At 45.9% G+C, this 19,142-nt stretch overlaps 1 protein-coding gene across 1 annotated transcript in view; it reads left to right on the forward strand.

Moving 5' to 3' along the window:
* The window catches only part of cyp26b1 (cytochrome P450, family 26, subfamily b, polypeptide 1), a 26,843-nt gene extending 11,603 nt beyond the window's left edge, over positions 1-15,240 (forward strand). The window contains exons 2-7 of the mRNA XM_084003370.1: positions 1,575-1,799; positions 8,474-8,592; positions 8,870-9,026; positions 9,141-9,296; positions 10,992-11,273; positions 11,776-15,240. Coding sequence (XP_083859496.1) covers positions 1,575-1,799; positions 8,474-8,592; positions 8,870-9,026; positions 9,141-9,296; positions 10,992-11,273; positions 11,776-12,168 — 1,332 coding nt within the window. The 3' untranslated portion in view covers positions 12,169-15,240. The remainder of the gene's footprint in view (positions 1-1,574; positions 1,800-8,473; positions 8,593-8,869; positions 9,027-9,140; positions 9,297-10,991; positions 11,274-11,775) is intronic.
* The last annotated feature ends 3,902 nt before the right edge of the window (positions 15,241-19,142 follow it).

The raw sequence follows: 19,142 nt of genomic DNA on the forward strand, positions 1-19,142 counted from the left end.
TATTTATATATATATTCTTTTCACTCAAACAGCCCGTTTACAGTTCTGGGATCTGCTCCCTCTCGCTCCGCCGTGACCCCGACCATTTAGAGGTCAGCGTCAAAGCTGAACCCGGGTCAGCTCTGCTAAATGGCTCCAGCTCCGGGTCCTCTGGGGGTTTCAACCAGCAGCCGGGGGTTTGCTCAAACCGTGGGGCGGGGGCCTGAACGTGGGCCATGCAGGTTCTCCTGGAGGGCCCCGGCATGAAGAAACAGGGTTTTTCTGTTTCCTCTGAGGCGACTTGGAACGCACCGCGAGCCATTTTTATCTCAAACTGCTTCTTCTAGGCTCCGGTTCTTCTGGGCTCCGGTTCTTCTGGGCTCCGATCCCTCGACATCAGCCGGCAGTTTTGTCGTTTTCCTCTCCGATAATCTCATCTTTACTTCTGTTTCAACTCGACTCTTGAAATCTTTTTTCAACCTGTAAAATTCCGTAAGGTTCTTTTGTGTAAATTGTTTACGTTAAATGTTGTTTTTCCACCCTGAGAGATATCTTTTTCAATTTTGAATTAAATGTATTATTATATTCTTCAGTGTATTTCAACAGTATCGGAAACAGTTCAACGTGGGTTTGGATTTTGGATTATTGCGGAGCAATCTCTGTGACACGTTTTTGTTCAGGAAGATATTTTTCACAATTTAACACGTACGATTTGAAATGTGAAGGCAATGACTGAAATTTAAATGCTAGCGTTATAAACGCAACATAAGAAAAACAACCACGGTTGCATGACTTCCTGGCGGACTTTAGTCGTCTCATTTAGCCACATCGGAGCGACTCGTTTCGTTTTGAGGATTTAATCCTGCAGAACTGGAACCTTCAAGCTTCCTCGATCTGGTTTACTGTACTTGAAGCCGGCGCTGAACCTGTTTGGAGAACCTTTGACCTGAACCCGGATCACATCCCGAGGGGCGATCCCTGAGTCTTCATTGAATTAACTCGGCGTATACAAGCTTCTTACAAGTTTACGTTTTGGCTCCGGGACCCGAGATGACGGGAGCATTAGTGAAAAAAGGTCTGATTGAAAAACCGCAGAGAGAAGAAAAATCCTAATTTCTGAGCTTTTAGAGGTGAAGATCAAAGCCAGAGCGAAGGTCGGAGCGCTTGAGGCCGATTTAAATTAATAGCGAGTGTAAAAATATCCATCGTAAGAAGCTTGAAAACTTGAAATGTGGTCTGGGTCGGTGAAATACTATCGTTGCAGTTTTCTGGAACAAGTAGAGGAAGGACGAATTGTCTTTATTCGCCAGAATGTGAAAAAAAATGTTCATTTTCATTTTCTGTTGCATGTTCTGTCTATAAAAAGACGAGGGGATCTCCATCAACCGGAGGGGTGGTTCCGGTAACGTGGTCTAAGCGGGGCAGAGTGTCCGGGGTTTCCCTCTTGTACTTTTATGACTGAACCACCTTTATTCTTTCACCTTTTACGTTTTTAGGCCTCTCTACCTTCTAAATATAAATCTTCATGAATGTAACATCAAAGTGTTAAAAAGTGTTGACCTCTAACCCCGCCCCCTTTCCTGTCTCCGTCTCAGGGTTCGGGCTTCCACGCGTCGCGGAGGCAGAAGTACGGCAACGTGTTCAAGACCCACCTGCTGGGCCGGCCTCTGATCCGGGTGACGGGCGCCGACAACGTACGCAAGGTGCTGATGGGCGAGCATACCCTGGTGACGGTGGACTGGCCTCAGAGCACCGCCACGCTGCTGGGACCCAACTCCCTCGCCAACAGCATCGGAGACATCCACCGCAAGAGGAGGAAGGTACGGAGACGTGGGAATGTGGACGCGTTGAAGGGGGGTTTATTATAGGACCTTAAAGGAACATTCCACTCATCTTTTGATCCCAAGAGTTCAAAAGGTGATTCGGAAAAGCTTGAATCTTCCGCCTCACGTGTTCAGCAGAATGACTTTACAACATAAAGCCAAGTATCGATTGGCTTAAATACTATTAATATTGCAAATGCAAGTTATACCTTTCGGTAACTTCTTGCATCCACTAGATGGGTCCCGCACGTTTAGACGAATGCCGAACAGCTTCTTTATTGGCGTACCAGATGACATCACTACCTGTTACTAACTAACGGACGTACACTCGAGTGACGAGTTAGAGGTTTGCCGTCTGAAAGAGACGGAAGGTTTAGACGCACCGAAAAAGAAAATGTCGAGGAGGCAGGACACACACACACACACACACACACACACACAGAGGGACAGTATCGGTGTAAGGCTATCCCGTCTTATCAGCAGCGTTCTGGCTACTGAAGCGTGAGAACGCCGTCGCTATGGCGACAGAGAGGGGCTCCCGTCAACAATCACCTTCTTCCTTTATTCTGACTATCATATATATCTGTCTTTCTTTTTCTGACTCCCTTGTTTGGTGCCAGAACCATTTCAGGTAATCAGCCACTTACATCCTATTATCCTGTTACCCCCGGGGCACATACATACCTACCTCTCTCTGCCTCCCTCTCTCTCTAACGAGAAGCAGAACCTGGAGAGAGAGAAGGAAGGAAGGAAGGAAGGAAGGAAGGACGGACGGGAGGGAGTTTTTCTGGGAGGAAGGGTTTGGGGGCGGGCGCAGGTTTTGTCGCCGCGGTGACGGGGACGGTGAGGGGTCGGCCGGGTCTAATCTGGGCTCTGATCCCCTCTCCTCTCCCTGGAGACCCCCGCACTCACCTCATGTAATGACCCCTGATTAGAAAGGCTGCCTCCAACACAGCACAAAGAGGGGCTTTCTGTGGGGGCTGGACGCGCACACACACACACACACACACACACACACACACCTGGACATTCCGACGGCGAATCACGGAGACGGATGCGAGGTCGGTGATGTCGCTCATAGTCGGTTTAAGCGACCGTGCAATACGTACCTGCTGCCCCGCGACCCTGCCCATGACCTTTGACCCTCCCAAGGAGGTGAAGGGGTCAACGTGATCTTTGTACCGAAAAGTTATTCATTAATTTTGTTTTTGTACGTTTTTCTCCAAATGTAAATACGTTTTCACAAGAAACAACTTTGTTAGCCACCAAAACTCCAAAAAGATCGCAGTTTACTAACTTCGTAAGTAGGCGTTACACGATTACAGTAAGTTACGCGACCAATAACGCGTCATTTGGGTTAAAATTAATCGTCTCCTGGTCACACACGAGTGAAAAACCAGTTCCTCGTTTGTGATTGCGTGAAATTAACACAAAGTCATTCTGTGGGATGTACGAATTATGGTTGCTTAGCAACAAAGGCCTTAAACCGGCTACGAGTCGACAATAACGACCTTGTATCGGTCTCCGTGATTCGCCGTTTGGGTTGAGAGCAGGATGCTGTCCAGGTGTGTGTGTGTGTGTGTGTGTGTGTGTGGCTTGGCGCTGCTCCCTCCTGTTTTCTGGGTAATAAAACAAAGTCAACAGCAGAAGCGAAACAACATCAAGTGTACAGAAAGAAACGAGCGACTGGCTTCTAGTCTGACCTACTGGACCAGAACTACTGCTCGCCGTGTGTGTGTGTGTGTGTGTGTGTCTGCCCTCCTCGCGGTTTTTTCGTACGGAAAAACAATCTCCCCACAGCACATTAGCCGTCGGTGGATCAGCGGAGCCAGCCAGTTTCCATATAAGCCCGTGTTAAGCGGGGAAACTAACTCCCTCAAAGAGCCCCGGCGGCCTGGTTTTCCACTACGGGGCCGGTCAGGGCCAAGCTGGGCCGACCGGGGCCGAGCCAGCGCTCACACATCATCCCCCCGTCTGAAAAACAACATCAAACAGAACGTGCGTCTGCCGCGGCAGACGGAGTTTATCGCTTTGGTCGGCGTATCAAAGGAACGCCGGTGTCCCGGCACGGCGGACCGTTGGGTTACTGGAGGCAGTTCAGAGTCGCTGTTTTTACACTTTTGCCTGAATGCGACACGAGTTCGGCTCCGAAGGCCCGCCGGCGGGGACGTTTCTATTCCCGGAGATAGACTCCTTCATTCCCACGAGGAAATGACAACAGCATCGCACAAACTCTGACAGCTGTTTACCGATGTTTTCACACCATAAGAAACACCGGAGGAGGGTGAGTCATCGGCGTAGAGTCGAACCCAAATGTTTGCATCCAAACAAATGAACAGATCTGGCGGTGGCTTTGATGAGTTTCTTTGCTTCAGTCGGGCGGAACACGTCGCTGCGCTAGCTCTTCAGTTCTTTAACGTACTGTGGAGGAGCGACAGGAGGATCTGACGAAGTTAGTCGCTATGCTTTATGGTCTATTTGCCCCCCGTGGTTGGTTGAGAGAATGCAAGTTCAAGGAGCAGCGCTGTCACCATGACAACCAACAACTATCGGCACTTTTCTCACGTGACCGCTGAAAACAGTCCTGACTCTTATTTCCAGAACCAAAAAAGTCTGCGGCGAGGGACTACTTCTTCTCAGAGTCAGGGCGGCGTAGTAAACACGGCGGTGAGCCCCGCATGGAAAAACGTCCCTCTATACTGAAATAACATCGGACGACGAGTCCAAGTCGGACGCACACACACACACACACACACACACACACACATACACGAGTGTGTTGACGGTGAAGCCAGGTCTTTATTTTCACCTCCAACTCTCTCTCTCTCTCTCTCTCTCTCTCTCTCCCACATTTTCCTTCTCCTTGTTTTTTTTTGGGAATCGTTCCTACGTTTAGAGAAAAAGGACAAAACCAGGGAGGGAAAAGAGAGTGAGATGGGAGAGGAATAAAAGAAGACAAGCGCCTCAATTTAAGTGTCACTTTTAACATCTTCAACCTGTTTTCTTTCCACACGTTGGTTTTCCTTCCATCTATCCACGCTTCTTCTTCTTCTTCTTGTAGTTATAATCAGAAACGAAGTTATGGGGAAAAACATTAGGTTTTTTTTTCTGTTCCATAACACGTTTTCTTCTTCCAGACTCGTGGAAAGAAAAACACCCAAAATACACATTTAGCTGTTTATTTTTACAACTTTGTCTATTTGTGTTGTAGATTTCAACTAAATTCAACAACAGTAACCTTTAGATGATGCCTCATTTACATATTTGTACCTTATTCACCTGTCATTTTACAATCCAGATATCTAAAGGTGTTTTCTCTATAAATGAAGGCTTTTAACAAAGGAGTTTGTTCAAACGGAGATCATTTTAAAACCTGGCTTCATCCAACGTTCTGATGTCCGTTCTGGAAAGAACATATTTAATAAGATAACGCCTCATTTTCAGATTAAAAACATAGTATTTCATTTCATGTGTAATACAGTTTAATGAACTGGGTTCAGCTTTGGAGATGAATGAAACCAGTGTTCTCTAACGTCTGTGTTCGCTGCTGTGTTTCTGCTCCTCGTCAGTAGAGGGCGCTGCCATGTCCACCTGAGCTGCAGCCGTTTCTCAGCTTTAACCACCTCGAAAAGGTCACATTCAAACCTAAATACCCACTGAAATCAGTCCAAAGTATTAATGTTAAAACCCTGCAGTCGTGGAGGAAATACTAAAGCATAATTAGGAAATAAAGGAAATGATAATAAACGAGCTGACCAACAGTATAAAAGCCTCACGCTCTGATTTCTGATTTTTGTTTTAAAGTTTGCAGTACAAGCGAAGAGAAGGCATTTTTAAAGCTTGTACGCTTGTTTGACGACGAGAAAGGAATAAAAAAAGGGATGGATGGAGGGGAGGGAGAGACGGGAAGAGGTGGGAGGAGAGAGGGAGAAGAATAAAGGAGTCTTTACATGTCTGTGGAACCAGCAGCTCGCAGCACTTTCACATAATTTAAGACATATGGACGTTATTAGGACGACTGTGTCTCTGTGTGTGTGTGTGTGTGTGTGTGTGTGTGTGTGTGTGTGTCTTTGCGCTGCAGGCTAACAGAAGACAGTCACGTTTTTGTGGTGCAGTGAAATGACTGAACCCCCCCCCCCCCCCCCCCCCAGTGTGGAACTTGGATCGTCCCAGAGTGACACTGCATTAAAAAAAAAAAAAAAGAAACTGTGTTTGATTGGCAGCCAGACGGAGTTGGGAGATACCATGTGTGTGTGTGTGTGTGTGTGTGTGTGTGTGTGTGTGTGTGTGTCTGACCTGTAGTTACCTTTCAGAGTCTCACACACACACGCACACACACACAGACTTACTCACCGGTCCGACAGTAGCTCAACTCTGCTGACTATTTATGAATGTGTGTGTGTGTGTGTGTGTGTGTGTGTAGGCGAAGTGCCCCCCCCCCCCCCCCCCAAATTGACCAATTACACATAATCCAGTGCAGACGGGTTAAATGGCTAAATTCACCATGTTACACAACCCGCCTTCTGGATTAAAGAACATTTCCCCCGACGAGGCTCAAACTCGCCTCGTCTCGTTTTTCGAGCCGTCTGGCAAAATATATATATTTATATAAAAAATCATGAGTCGTGGAATCAATCCACCAGAGCGAACAGCTGATTGATGATCGGGAACTACTTGGGTCGTCAATCGTCCAATCACAGTCCAGTTTACTTGACGATGAACGCGTAATAAAGTAAGAAACGATCGGATGTAACAAAGTCGACACCCCCTTTTGGGCCAATCGGCAACCCCTCGAAATTAACGTGTTACCATAGCAACCCTCAAGACAATCGCTGTAAGTCGGACAACGCGCAGAGGGCGTTTTTTTTAGACGCTTGTTTCCTCCCGAGTCCCGCCGCCGACAGGAAGCCTCGGATCAGACGCCGATCAACACTCGCGATCATGAGACGGAGCGCTACCACGTTAACTTCCGACAACACAAGGCCGGGACTGTGTGTTTCTTTACCCCTCACACTGTTCTGAGGTCAGACAGCGTACGTGGTCCCCTGTGGTCCGGGTTGGAGAGGAGGTCATGTAAGCTGATCTGAGACCAGCAGCACCCCCCCCCCCCCCAAGGGTTCGGCAGCGGGAGGAAATGTAGCGCCGCTAAAGTCTCGTAGCGCCCTGTGATCTGCACTAACCGCTCCCTAACGCACACACGGACGCACACCACGTAACTCACGCACACATCGCCGGCTCAGTGGACGATTGTTCATTCATTCAGGGAGGGAGGGGGAGGAGGAGGGGGGAGGAGGAGGAAAATGAGAGGAAAATGAGAGAGAGGACAAAATAAGAGCACGAGAGCCCAATGATGGTTTCGGTGGCTTAAAAACGTGGACCTCAGGAACCACATGTACCCTCACTGGTCTGGACTCAAATCAAACTGTAGCCCCCCCCCCCATCAGACAAACACCACGTTCGTCCTGGACCACATCCCATAATAGTTACAAGTCTACGTGGAGGTGAAGTGCAGTTTAGTTGTAAAAAAGTAGAAAGAAAAACCATAAAAATGCTCAAACATAACACGAGAGAGCAATTATGAGTTTGTGCACGGAAAAAAAACAAGTAGTTAAAAACAAACAAAAGGACGGAACTAATCCGACAGCAGACGTCCAAACCAACGTCTTAACGAGCGTTTCCAGAAGCCATCGTCGGAGAGGCCGGCGATCGCTTCTGAAAACGCTCGTTAAGACGGCAGCGTTCGGATGTTCTGGTCCCGTTTCACCGGCTGGAAAACGCAAACCATGTGTGTCCGTCGCTGAACTCGCCCCTGATTGGCCGATGGAGTTAAAGACTCGGCACATGAAACTCCTCAACGAGCTCCCGGACGGGTGGCGACATCGGGCATTCCCTAGCGCGTGGGATCGAATCCCAACGTTCAAACGCACACGAGTCATTTATTCAAATGATGCTAAGTGCTAGCGACTGATTCACATTAATAGAAAAGCTCAGTGCTAATCCGCTTCTAAAACCACGTCCAAGTTTTTTTGGAGGTTGAATCAGAAGGAATGTTATTTGTCCAAACAGCACTGACGACTGGTGACTGATTCATACTCAGAAATACTACGAGCAGCCAGGAAAGACTTAACTCTTCCCCTCCTCCTCTGTTTCTGCCGTCATTCTAGTTCTGCTGACTACAGGGGAAAACCTCCACAATGTATAAGTCTCTGTGAGGGGAGGGAAAGGGGGGAGAGAGAGGGAGAGAGAGGATTAATGTATAAGAAGCGGTGGTCGTCATGGTGACGTCAGGCCTCCAGTTTGGGTTCTTTCCGTCTACATCCGTTAGCTTTCTTTCTTTTTGCCATTAGAAGTGACACAAAGGGGGCGGAGCTAAATATATACGACTGAATGCCAAAAACAAAGGTTCCATTTGAGCTGTCAATCAGCAGGTAAGCCCCGCCCCTAAAGCATCCCCTGCTTTCTGGTCTGGTGGACTCTAAATGGACCATAATGTACTAAATGAACATCATGCTGGATTGAAGAAGACTTGAAACTAGAGATCGAGACCATAAACTCATGTTTACGATGTTCCGGTGCAAACAGATTGCCCGATGTGTTCATTCTGTGCCAATTCAACAATAAGTTTGATGAGTATCTGTGCCCTGAACTTACCTGTTACTCCGTCTCTCCAGGTGTTCGCCAAGGTGTTCAGCCACGAGGCCTTGGAGTCCTACCTCCCGAAGATCCAGCAGGTGATCCAGGAGAGCCTCCGAGTGTGGAGCTCCAACCCCGAGCCCATCAACGTCTACAGGTGCGTTGGGGGTCCTGGTGTGCAAAGAGAGATCATCATTATATTATAATGAGGAGTAAAAACATCCGTAGAGATCAATATCAGTGTCTACTTCTGGCAAATAAAGCGAAACATCGTCAGCGTAGGGAGAAACATCTAACCAGTAAAACCGTACAACACAAGTTCCTTTGACGAGGAAGGGTTCAGGTTCCTTGGAACCGAAGACCAAGACGAGGGTGTAAATGTGACGGTCTGTCATCGGATGGACCGAGGTGCTGATTGGTTTGTTTGTCCGCAGGGAGAGCCAGCGGTTGTCGTTCACAATGGCGGTGAGGGTGCTGCTGGGATTCAGGGTGTCGGAGGAGGAGATGAGGCATCTGTTTGCAACCTTCCAGGACTTCGTCGACAACCTGTTCAGCCTGCCGATAGACCTGCCGTTCAGCGGCTACAGGAAGGTACGCGTTCGACACCCCGTTCTGACAAAAACTATTCCTTTCATGCTAGATTGTACAACGTGGTGCATTTTAAAGAAACCTCAGTATCTGACGTTAGCTTCGCCTCGTTTGCAGGGAATCCGAGCACGAGACACCCTGCAGAAAAGCATAGAGAAGGCCATCAGGGAGAAGCCACTGTGTTCCCAGGGGAAGGATTACAGCGACGCGCTGGACGTCCTGATGGAGAGCGCTAAAGAGAACGGCACCGAACTCACCATGCAGGAGCTGAAGGTAACACACCTACGAGCCGAGACCACCTGCGACGGGTTTCAAACACCCAGATCTCCTCCCTCTGTAGTCTTCTGTGGAATCCTAACATGTTTCCCTCTAAATGTGAATCACAATGTGGTTTTGTTACGATCAGACTCGCTTGTTATCTTTTATTATCAACAAGTATCATCATCTCTCCAACAAATCATATTGGCATCATATGCAATGAAAGTGATTCATGATACACACCTTCAATGTGAAATATGACTGTTAATCTGATGCCCATAGGCAAACACAGACACACACACACACACACACACACACACACACACACACACACACACACACACACACACACGGACAGGCACACCCTCTATTTACCTATTAAAGTAATTCTGAGGAATTCTGTGGAAACTCAACTCTCTCCCTGTGGTTTCTGGGTTAAGTCCAGGGCCAAAAATAAGTCAACACTCCCCCTGCTAGGGGTCTGAAAGAGGCCTCCTGTAGGCACACACACACACACACACACACACACACACACACACACACACACACACACACACACAGTGTATAAATACACTCACAAAGTGAACTGGGGAGCCCCTGTCGCGGAGGCCCAGTCCGAAGCACTCTCCGAAAGGTTTCTGATGCATGCATATATAACACACACACACACACACACACACACACACACACACACACACACACACACACACTCTCACACACACACACACACACACACACACACACACACACACACACACTCACACACACTCACGTAGAGTGAGGCGGGGTGTGTTTTGACAAAGACGATGGCAGATGAGAGGTTTATAATGAGAGTCGTGCTGCCTGGCCGCCGTGTTTTTCTATTCCACTACTTTAATAATGGGCTTAATGTTGTTATTGGATTTGTACTCCAAAAATATGCTACTTTTTAGGAATTTTTGGGGTATATTTTATAAGGTTGAGGTTCTAGGTTGCTCACATAATAATTATTGACCAAACAAAATTATCTTCGTTTTGAAAATGAATCAGAAATGACGACTCTGTCAAGTGTTTGGTGATGAAAGAACAACATGGTTTTCTTTAGTCATAAATTGTATATTTTCAAAAAATAGTAATGGTGGCTACGCTTGGCTACATCCACGCTCACACATCAGCACATACGACTACCATCTTTATTTCCACTCTCTGTCCGGAGCCTTTATTCGAGTGACGAGCCCCATTAGTCCATCAGAAGCTGAGGCAGAAACCAGCTGGCGTGCCCACAAAGTAAAGACAAATCAACTCAAACACCCTCAGTACAGTTCTGGACTCGCTGCTAGTTTGTCCTCACGCTAAAAATTACGCCTTTCTTTCCATATCAGAGACTGGCTTCTCCCAACTCTGCCGAGCACAGAATAGCAATACCGACAGGTATGGAGGCTGTGTTGACAGGCTTTTAAACCCTTTGTGGAGAAGAGTCACACTACATTCATGTCAGTGGTTGTGAGATTTATCTTGAGGGTTGCAAGATGATTAACAATATGGGACAAGAAGAAGTAAAGACGTTTGGCTTTTCTTACATCTTTTTTTCCCCTTCTAAATATTGCTGAGCAACTCTTAAAATGAAACAATCTTTGGTCCAACGGCTCACAGCTCTAAGTATGCATTACTCAACAAAAAACCAAATGTTTGGGAACCAGCGGTCTGACCTGGCTCCTTATCATCCCACAGGAGTCCACCATCGAGCTGATCTTTGCCGCCTTTGCCACCACGGCGAGTGCCAGCACCTCGCTCATCATGCAGCTCCTCCGCCACCCTCCCGTCCTGGAGCGCCTGAGGGAGGAGCTGAGGGCCAGGGGCCTCCTCCACAATGGCTGCCTTATGCCGGGAGAGCTGAGGCTGGACACCATCGTAAGCCTCAAGTACCTGGACTGTGTCATCAAGGAGGTGCTGAGACTCTTTACGCCCGTCTCGGGGGCCTACAGAACCGCCATGCAGACCTTCGAACTTGACGTAAGTAGCAACTGGCCTTTTATCACACCACAATTGAAGATGAAGACGTCCAAATAGCTGACTCATCGAGTATCTTTCTCTCAACAATATGAACATAGTACTATTACGCTACCGTTAACTACCCAAAAAGGCTCCAACAAAAAGAGTCATCTCATTTCACATCAATGTTTCATTAGAAATTCAAAGACCTCTATTGAGAACCTTTACAGAAGCAGACTTCAGGGAACTACCCCAAAACACAAGGTTTTATGGGCAGATTTACAGAGGACAACTAATTCTGACATTCACATATTCATACCGAGTATGAGCATGGGATAAATTGTGGTTAACGTTGCAGAAATGTCAGCCAGAGCCACAAGAACTGGAATCAAGAGTTTTTGCATTTTTGCACAATTCGAAAATCTCTGGGCCTGGTTATGTGTCAGGAATCCAGAATTGGAGTTAGGATTGCACCCTTACAATCCCGCTCACTGGCTTCATTTCTCTGTCTTTCTGTCTCCAGGGAGTCCAGATTCCAAAGGGCTGGAGTGTGATGTACAGCATCCGTGACACCCACGACACCTCAGCTGTCTTCAAGGATGTGGACGCCTTCGACCCCGATCGCTTCAGCCAGGAGCGAGGGGAAGACAAAGAGGGACGCTTCCACTATCTTCCCTTCGGCGGTGGCGTCCGGTCCTGCCTGGGCAAGCAGCTCGCCACCCTCTTCCTCCGCATCCTGGCTATCGAGCTGGCCAGCACCAGCCGCTTCGAGCTGGCCACCCGGCAGTTCCCCCGTGTGGTCACGGTACCGGTGGTCCACCCTGTCGACGGGCTGAAGGTCAAGTTCTACGGCTTGGACTCCAACCAGAACGAGATCATGGCCAAGTCGGAAGAGCTGTTGGGAGCGACTGTTTGAAGGGCAGAGAGTTAACGAGTAAAGGGGGGGTGAGTGATCGAACAAGTCTTTAGGGAGAAGATTGAAGGAAGGAAAGAAAGAATTTCAGTTATTTTTTCTTCTCCACCTTTGCTCTGCCGAGTTGGAGGTTCCTTTTCAGACTAAAAGAAAAGCAGAAGTCTTCGTCTCGTTACACCTGATGATGATCGGGACTTTCCTCTAAAGAAAGGAAGAAGCTGCCAAAAATTATGCTCTATTCTGTGTATTTTTTTTAAAGAAATATACAAACAATATGTATGTACAAAAAAAAGCTATGTAATATAATTTGAAAGAGAATGTGGGTAGTGCACAACGGGAGAAAGAGAAGTATGGTGGTACTTTTGGTGAAATGAAGTGTTGAAATAAGAAAAGTAAAAGTAGAGATGGCTGCGGAAGGAAGGAAGGCGAGATGGATGAAACAGGGTATAGGATGAAAGAGTAACATACTTTAGCATTTTGCTTGTGCTTAATCAAACGCAGTGAACCATTTCAGTTGTCTAGCAGGGTAAAAGAGATGGATATATAGACTAATAGATTTAGATTTTCTGAGTCAAATTTGGTCAATTTTGAGCCAGAATTCTTCACGGCATGGCCCGGAGTCGACTCGTGTTTTCTGCTTATTTGAAAAAGAAAAAAGAAAAAAAGGATTTTAAACAAAAACAACATCAGTGGTGGCTCGTGTTTCCCATCAAAGTCAGGATTCAGATTGTTTACCGGCTGCAGGTCGCTGCACAGGCACACCATGTGTGCCGAGATCGTCCGGTTGGCTCGGCACCATTTCTTTGGAGCCAACCGCATCGTGATGCCGTAAACCATTTTGGAACTATATCGATGAATGCAGGCAGAGAAGGAAAGGCCTGAGAGATGAGGGGTAGAGTTCAGGTGGGGAAGAAACACCGGCTGCATATTGTAACGGGTGGAACATGTTAACATTTTGAATTGACGCAAATGGGCAATTTGTTTGATTTCTTCAGAGCAGCGTTTTTGTACCCCTCAAACAGATGCCTTGAGTTTTAACACTTCACATATTGCTTCCATTCCTCTACGTACAGTAAAAAACAATGGAGAGGCCTTAAAGAAAAGAACGGCACAGCTCCTGATCAACTGTGTCAAATCCATTTAAAGCTATGCCGTCCTACAGTGAAACCTTCCATCACGCTCTACTTCCTCGCTCTCTGCTACCGCCGGTTGCCCATATGCATCGATTCAAAATGTCGTCCATATTTATAACGTGTCACAGTAACCGTGGTGATGCGTGAACTCAGGTGCAGACTAGACATTGTGGTGAATAATTTTTTTGTTTTAATATTTAACTCTGACTGACTGCACATAAGTAATGTCACTTACTCACTGTGGTAGTTTCAGAGTTGGACCGAAAAGCTGTCAATGACTTTGCCTTCTGTCCACGTCAACAAAACGATATCAGGGGTTTCCAGAGACGCTGGCTCTCACTTATTAGTATTAACCCCCCGAGAGGAAGCAATGTTGGCGGTATCCAACTGCACCAACAATGAATTCACAAATTGGCACCACTCAGATAAAACCTGATCAGTGCATCTGAAGTCAACGAGTAATGAGGTCCAGGTCTGCCTTGTAAACGTTGTAAAACTACACTTTTAAGTTGCATTGAGATTGTATTCTCTCGTCGGTGACTTGAAACCGCCACGAGGACGCGATAAAGGAGTCGCTCTGGTGAAGCGGAGACTTCCTGAGCTGGAGGAGGAGAGAGAGGGATGAGGTGGAGGTGGAGATGGAGGAGACCTACATACATGCTGCTTGAGTGTCGCTTTGTCGTTCTGTGTTTTGTTTATTTGTGTGCTGTTTTTTGTTGACATTTTTTGAGTTGCGTGGAGAAAGTGACATTTTTTGACTTCCTTTGCTGCTCCTCCAATCAACGCTAAGAATGCAAACTAAACTCCATGGTTTAAGCAACTTTATTAGCTACAAAGAGATTTATTTGTTTGGGGTGATTGCACAATCAGAACTCTCAGAGCTTTGTGTGTTTCCATAGTCGGAGTCGGACTTTGTTATTGTTTTTCACATATTTTTATGGAACGCCTCCGCGGCGGAACCTCGGACATTCTAGAACCCCCCCACCCTACGGAGGTCTGGGTTCTGACCCGGAACCTCAAGGGAGAGAAGGACTGATGAGGTTTCAGGGGAGGGCTTTTCCTATTGGACGAGCCTGTCGTTCAATAGCATTCCAGATGGATTCCTAGACATTGTTCACTCTCTCTCTCTACCAACTACACCACTGATTTCTTCATGATACAAATATATATATATACATATATATATAAATATATTTGTATTTACATATATAAAAATTGAATTTTTTTGCTGCTTTTCTTGTGTACATTTTCTAATTGAGAGTTCTAGATTGCAATAGTTTGTATCGAGAGGTTTGCTATTCACTTTACAAAATGCAAATATTTCAATCAGCCAATTCAAATATTTGCATTTTGTGAAAGCAAAAGGAGCATTAATAGATTATAGTGTATATTAATTTGTACAATATTCCTCTCCTTAGCAAGCCATGGGTAAAAATCAGCTATTTACGTCTACTAATAACCTAATATTAATGTTATTGTACGATTAATATTGTTGTTATAAGATATTTGAAATGCTATTTTTTATTCTATTACAGATTTAGAGTTTTTAGCCTAAATGAGAAGGTCTTTGATAAATATTGGATGTATTTAGAATGTTATGTATTTCAGTTACATTGTAAACAGTGTTTAAAATGTTAATATTGTTGATTTGATTACTGTAATAATTATTTGTTTTGTTATTCAGACTTATTATCACTGCATTTTATTTGATATTAATTATGGAAAAACAGAAAGCACTTGCGAGGTATGTCTATTTTTTAAGTGCCATGCGACTACACTTCCCCTTCCTCTCAACCTGTCTTATGTCGTTCTGTACATAATATTTCTATTTCTTTTACAGTTTAGTTTAAATATGAATGTCTTGGTCTTCCTTCTTCCTTTTCTTTTTTGTTACCGTGTTTGTTAAATGTACTCCTGTAATAAACTATAAAGTAAAACGATATCTGAATGGTGCATTTTTGTGCTCTCACCGTTCTCCTGGAGAGCTAAAAGTGAAAATAGTCTGAAAAAACAGCATTTGTACGTTTTTAATGTGACGATCCAGATATTCAAACTGTTTCCAAAGCATGCATCGATCCCAAAGTGCCAAAGCAAACCTCGTGGGTTTAGAAACCACATTGCCCGAGCACACATCCAGCATGCAAATCAGACAGATGGCGGGCAGCCTCGTGTATGCTAACCGTATGCTAACCAGCTTGGAGGGCTGAAGCGCTAACATGTAAATGAGAACGGTCAGAACGGTTTGTGGTCGGGGAACAAGTGAGACCAGGTGGATTCTCTCAGCTTAAATAAGCTGTTAATAGCAGTAAACGCTGCAGATACTTCGACCACCAGAATCGACCACCAGAATCTAAACTGGTTCATCATCGAGTCCAGGTGGACGTCCAGGCATTATCCAACCAGAGGTAACCCATTCAGGAGAGTGGACCCGGACCCAGACGGGCAAACCTGAAGACGTTGGTGACGCTGAAGCATAAAAGCTTGATTTGTGATGTCACAATGAGCTTCGACCAGCAGAATCATCGTCGAGTCCAGGTGGACGTTTGTGCCAATTTTCAAGACTTTCCCTCCAAGTGTTCCTGAGATATCGTACGGAAAAACTGACGACAATAAAAAAAAGAAGATACATCTCCGGCTTCACTCTTCCCTGGATTTAACAGGCATTCATGTGTTTGTTGGGAGGATTAGTTCTCCTTAGCGGTTCAGATCCCCTCACAGATGTAAATCTAACCCTTGGCTAGAAACGGTCAGTTCCTTTAAGTGTCACTTCAGTGAAAACAGGATCAGAGAAACCACTTTTTAACGATGGGGGGGAGGAACACACACTAACCGGTGGTCTGGTCTGGTCTAGTCTGGTCTGGACCGTCGGCACAGCGACGGAACAACGTCTCAATGCTTCCATATCAGTTTTTATTTCAGAACGCTGCAGTCGGAGTCACACACACAAACACACACACACAGACACAGCTTGTTGGAGCAACGAGGAGTTCAGTTGTGTTTGTTTATAGTTTTGACGCCAGGAGAGACAACACTAAGTACTGCAAGATGAACCACTTGAAGGGAATGTGTGTGTGTGTGTGTGTGTGTGTGTGTGTGTCTGTGATTGGATGGTATTCATGAATGGAGTGAAGTCCCACGAAGACTAATGGCAAAGAGATAATTTAACACCGTTATTATCCACCCGTCTGGATGCAGCAGCACAAAGCTGCATAGGAACCAATCAGCGCACAATCTGAGACATTGGACCCCCACCGCTGTGAGGTGTGGCGGTCTATCTCAGGACGGGATGATGGGGGGGGGGGGGGGGGGGGGGGGGGGTTTCAGACAAACCCGTTCATCACAGAACTGGTTTGGGCGTCACGTAAAACTAAAGTGGAGTATGGTTTTAAAGCCTCCAGTTCAGCACATTGGATTTTTTACAACCAGTGAAGGAAGTGACCATATTTGGAGTGTTGAGGAGCGACTGGTGGATCTGATGAACACAAGCACCCTTACTGGATCTGGATCCATGTGGATTCTGGTGTGAAGCTGCTAACAAAGTTAGCTTCTATAATTTAAGGTCAACTTTACAGCTAAGTGTTAAAGTCATCTTAGTAGCTAACTAGCATTGGTAGCGACCTGTCAATCAGCAGGTAAGCCCCGCCCCCTAATGCATCCCCTGCTTTCTGGTCTGGTGGACTCTAAATGGACCTGTCAATCAGCAGGTAAGCCCCGCCCCCTAAAGCATCCCCTGCTTTCTGGTCTGGTGGACTCTAAATGGACCTGTCAATCAGCAGGTAAGCCCCGCCCCCTAAAGCATCCCCTGCTTTCTGGTCTGGTGGACTCTAAATGGACCATAATGTACCAAATGAACATCATGCTGAATTGAAGAAGACTTGAAACTAGAGATTGAGACCATAAACTCATGTTTACAATGTTTACTGAGATAAAACATCAAGAGAGAAGTAGGACCATTTTCTCATAGACTTCTATACAACCAGAGAGGAGTCGGCCCCTGGTGGTCAGCAGAGAGAATGACAGCTTTAAGGCACCTGGATGGTATTCTTTGAAACAGACTGGCTTACAGTAACTCATTATGAAGGTTGGTGTGAACCGGCAGACCGGTTGGTTCAGTATCAATATGCTGAAGTGCAGGAAGGGATTATAAGGAAATTCAAAGAAGTGGCAGGAGTCTCGGTGAACGAGGCCCCGGGGCCAAACGGCAAAGTGACAGGAGGAAATGTGATTTTGCGGATCATCCAGTTTCTTTTGTCTTCCTCCATCTGAATGCGAAGCGCTGGTTTCCCGTCAGACCTCGAGTGTTTTTTCATCAGGACGAGTGATCGGGAAGCCGGAAGCAGCAGAAACGAATCAAAGAACAAAAGAAAATCATAATATTTGATCAGAAATGGAAACCCATGAGTGATCATTTATTTGCCGAAGTGCAAAAACTACAGTGAAAAAGAGATGCTTATTTTTCACTTTTGTTTTCTGCGCATGACTTCTGACCTCCAACAAGCGTCGGTCGGTAAACCGGCATGTGTTTCGGTTTGTATGAGCGTGTGATTTCCCTCATTGCAGCAATGTGGGTTTTTTTCTTTCACGGCCTGTCAAACATGTGTGGACTGCTCCCGGTGTGATATTTCTTTTTCTTTTTTTTCCTTTTTTTTTTAAGTGCAGCTCCAGCTGGAGTTGTTGGATCACAAACTTCCAAAGAAAACATGAATGACAAAACCGCCAAAATGCTGGCAGGAGATAATTTGAAAAAGGGAACTTGTAGCTTTTAACCAAGCAGCTGACAATCCTTTCACAATCAATATCAAAGGCAACAAGCAGACATGGAAGATATTTGGACGTTTGCCTTGTTAGCAACAACAACAACAAAAAACTTAACCAAACGCAGTTCCAAGATTTTTTCAGGTCAAGGACTCTTGAGTTGATTCATGTAATATTTCTGTTCCAGAAATTCCCAATGCGAGCGGCTGCACCTTCCGTCCGTCCATCCATCACTCGGCGGTCGAAGCGAAGCCAGAAACACGAACGCATTCATCAAATTTAGATCTTCGCCAGTTCTTCCATCGCCGTGGAAGTGAGAAAAAGTGTGATGAGAGAGAGGACGACCGTCATGCGAGGTTCAGACATTTAGCTTGGGCTTGATGAGACGCTGATTTGAGTGCTCTGGAGGCGAGGGAGTTTAGAAAGCCTTTCAGTGGAAGCTTGTAAATTGCCAAATATGTCAAACTTTGAAGATTCTCTGTCATGCAGGTAATCTGTGAACGCTTCATCGTAGGCAACTGGCAACCACAGGCTTTTGGTTTTAGCGGACACCTGATTCAACTAATGGATCAGGTGAGGTAGTGCTGGGCTAAAACTAAAACCTGGACCCACACCGGCCCCCAGGGGACACCTCTGGTTTAACATCATAAGTGTTTACATTACATCACAAGTATTTTTACATCTTACTTTAGCTTGTTAGCATGCTAACATTAGCTAAGTTGCAAAGTCCAAAGCCGAGGCTAACGGAGTTCTGCAGGGATGACGTATTATCACGGGTATCAGCACAAAATCCCATTTCATGTGATTTATGTTTCACTCGGGACCACAAATGTCAAACTGCCATAAATTCATCCAATAATCGATATTTCAGCAGTAGTGACTGACTAACATTGCCAGGCAGAAAACGATCAATGGAGGGTTTTCTCAGGTCGGATATGACATACAGAGGATTTTTAGGGGGAAATAAATCATCCATTGCTTTGGTCTCTCATGACAGAAATCCGTTTTGTTGCCAATGACCCCCAAAAGTCCTCAAACTCTGGATATCAAATTGGCAGAATGTGAAGTTTCTTTTGAAGCTGAAGTGGT

The sequence above is a fragment of the Eutrigla gurnardus genome (assembly GCF_963514095.1).
Source record: "Eutrigla gurnardus genome assembly, chromosome: 23".
Classification (NCBI taxonomy): domain Eukaryota; kingdom Metazoa; phylum Chordata; class Actinopteri; order Perciformes; family Triglidae; genus Eutrigla; species Eutrigla gurnardus.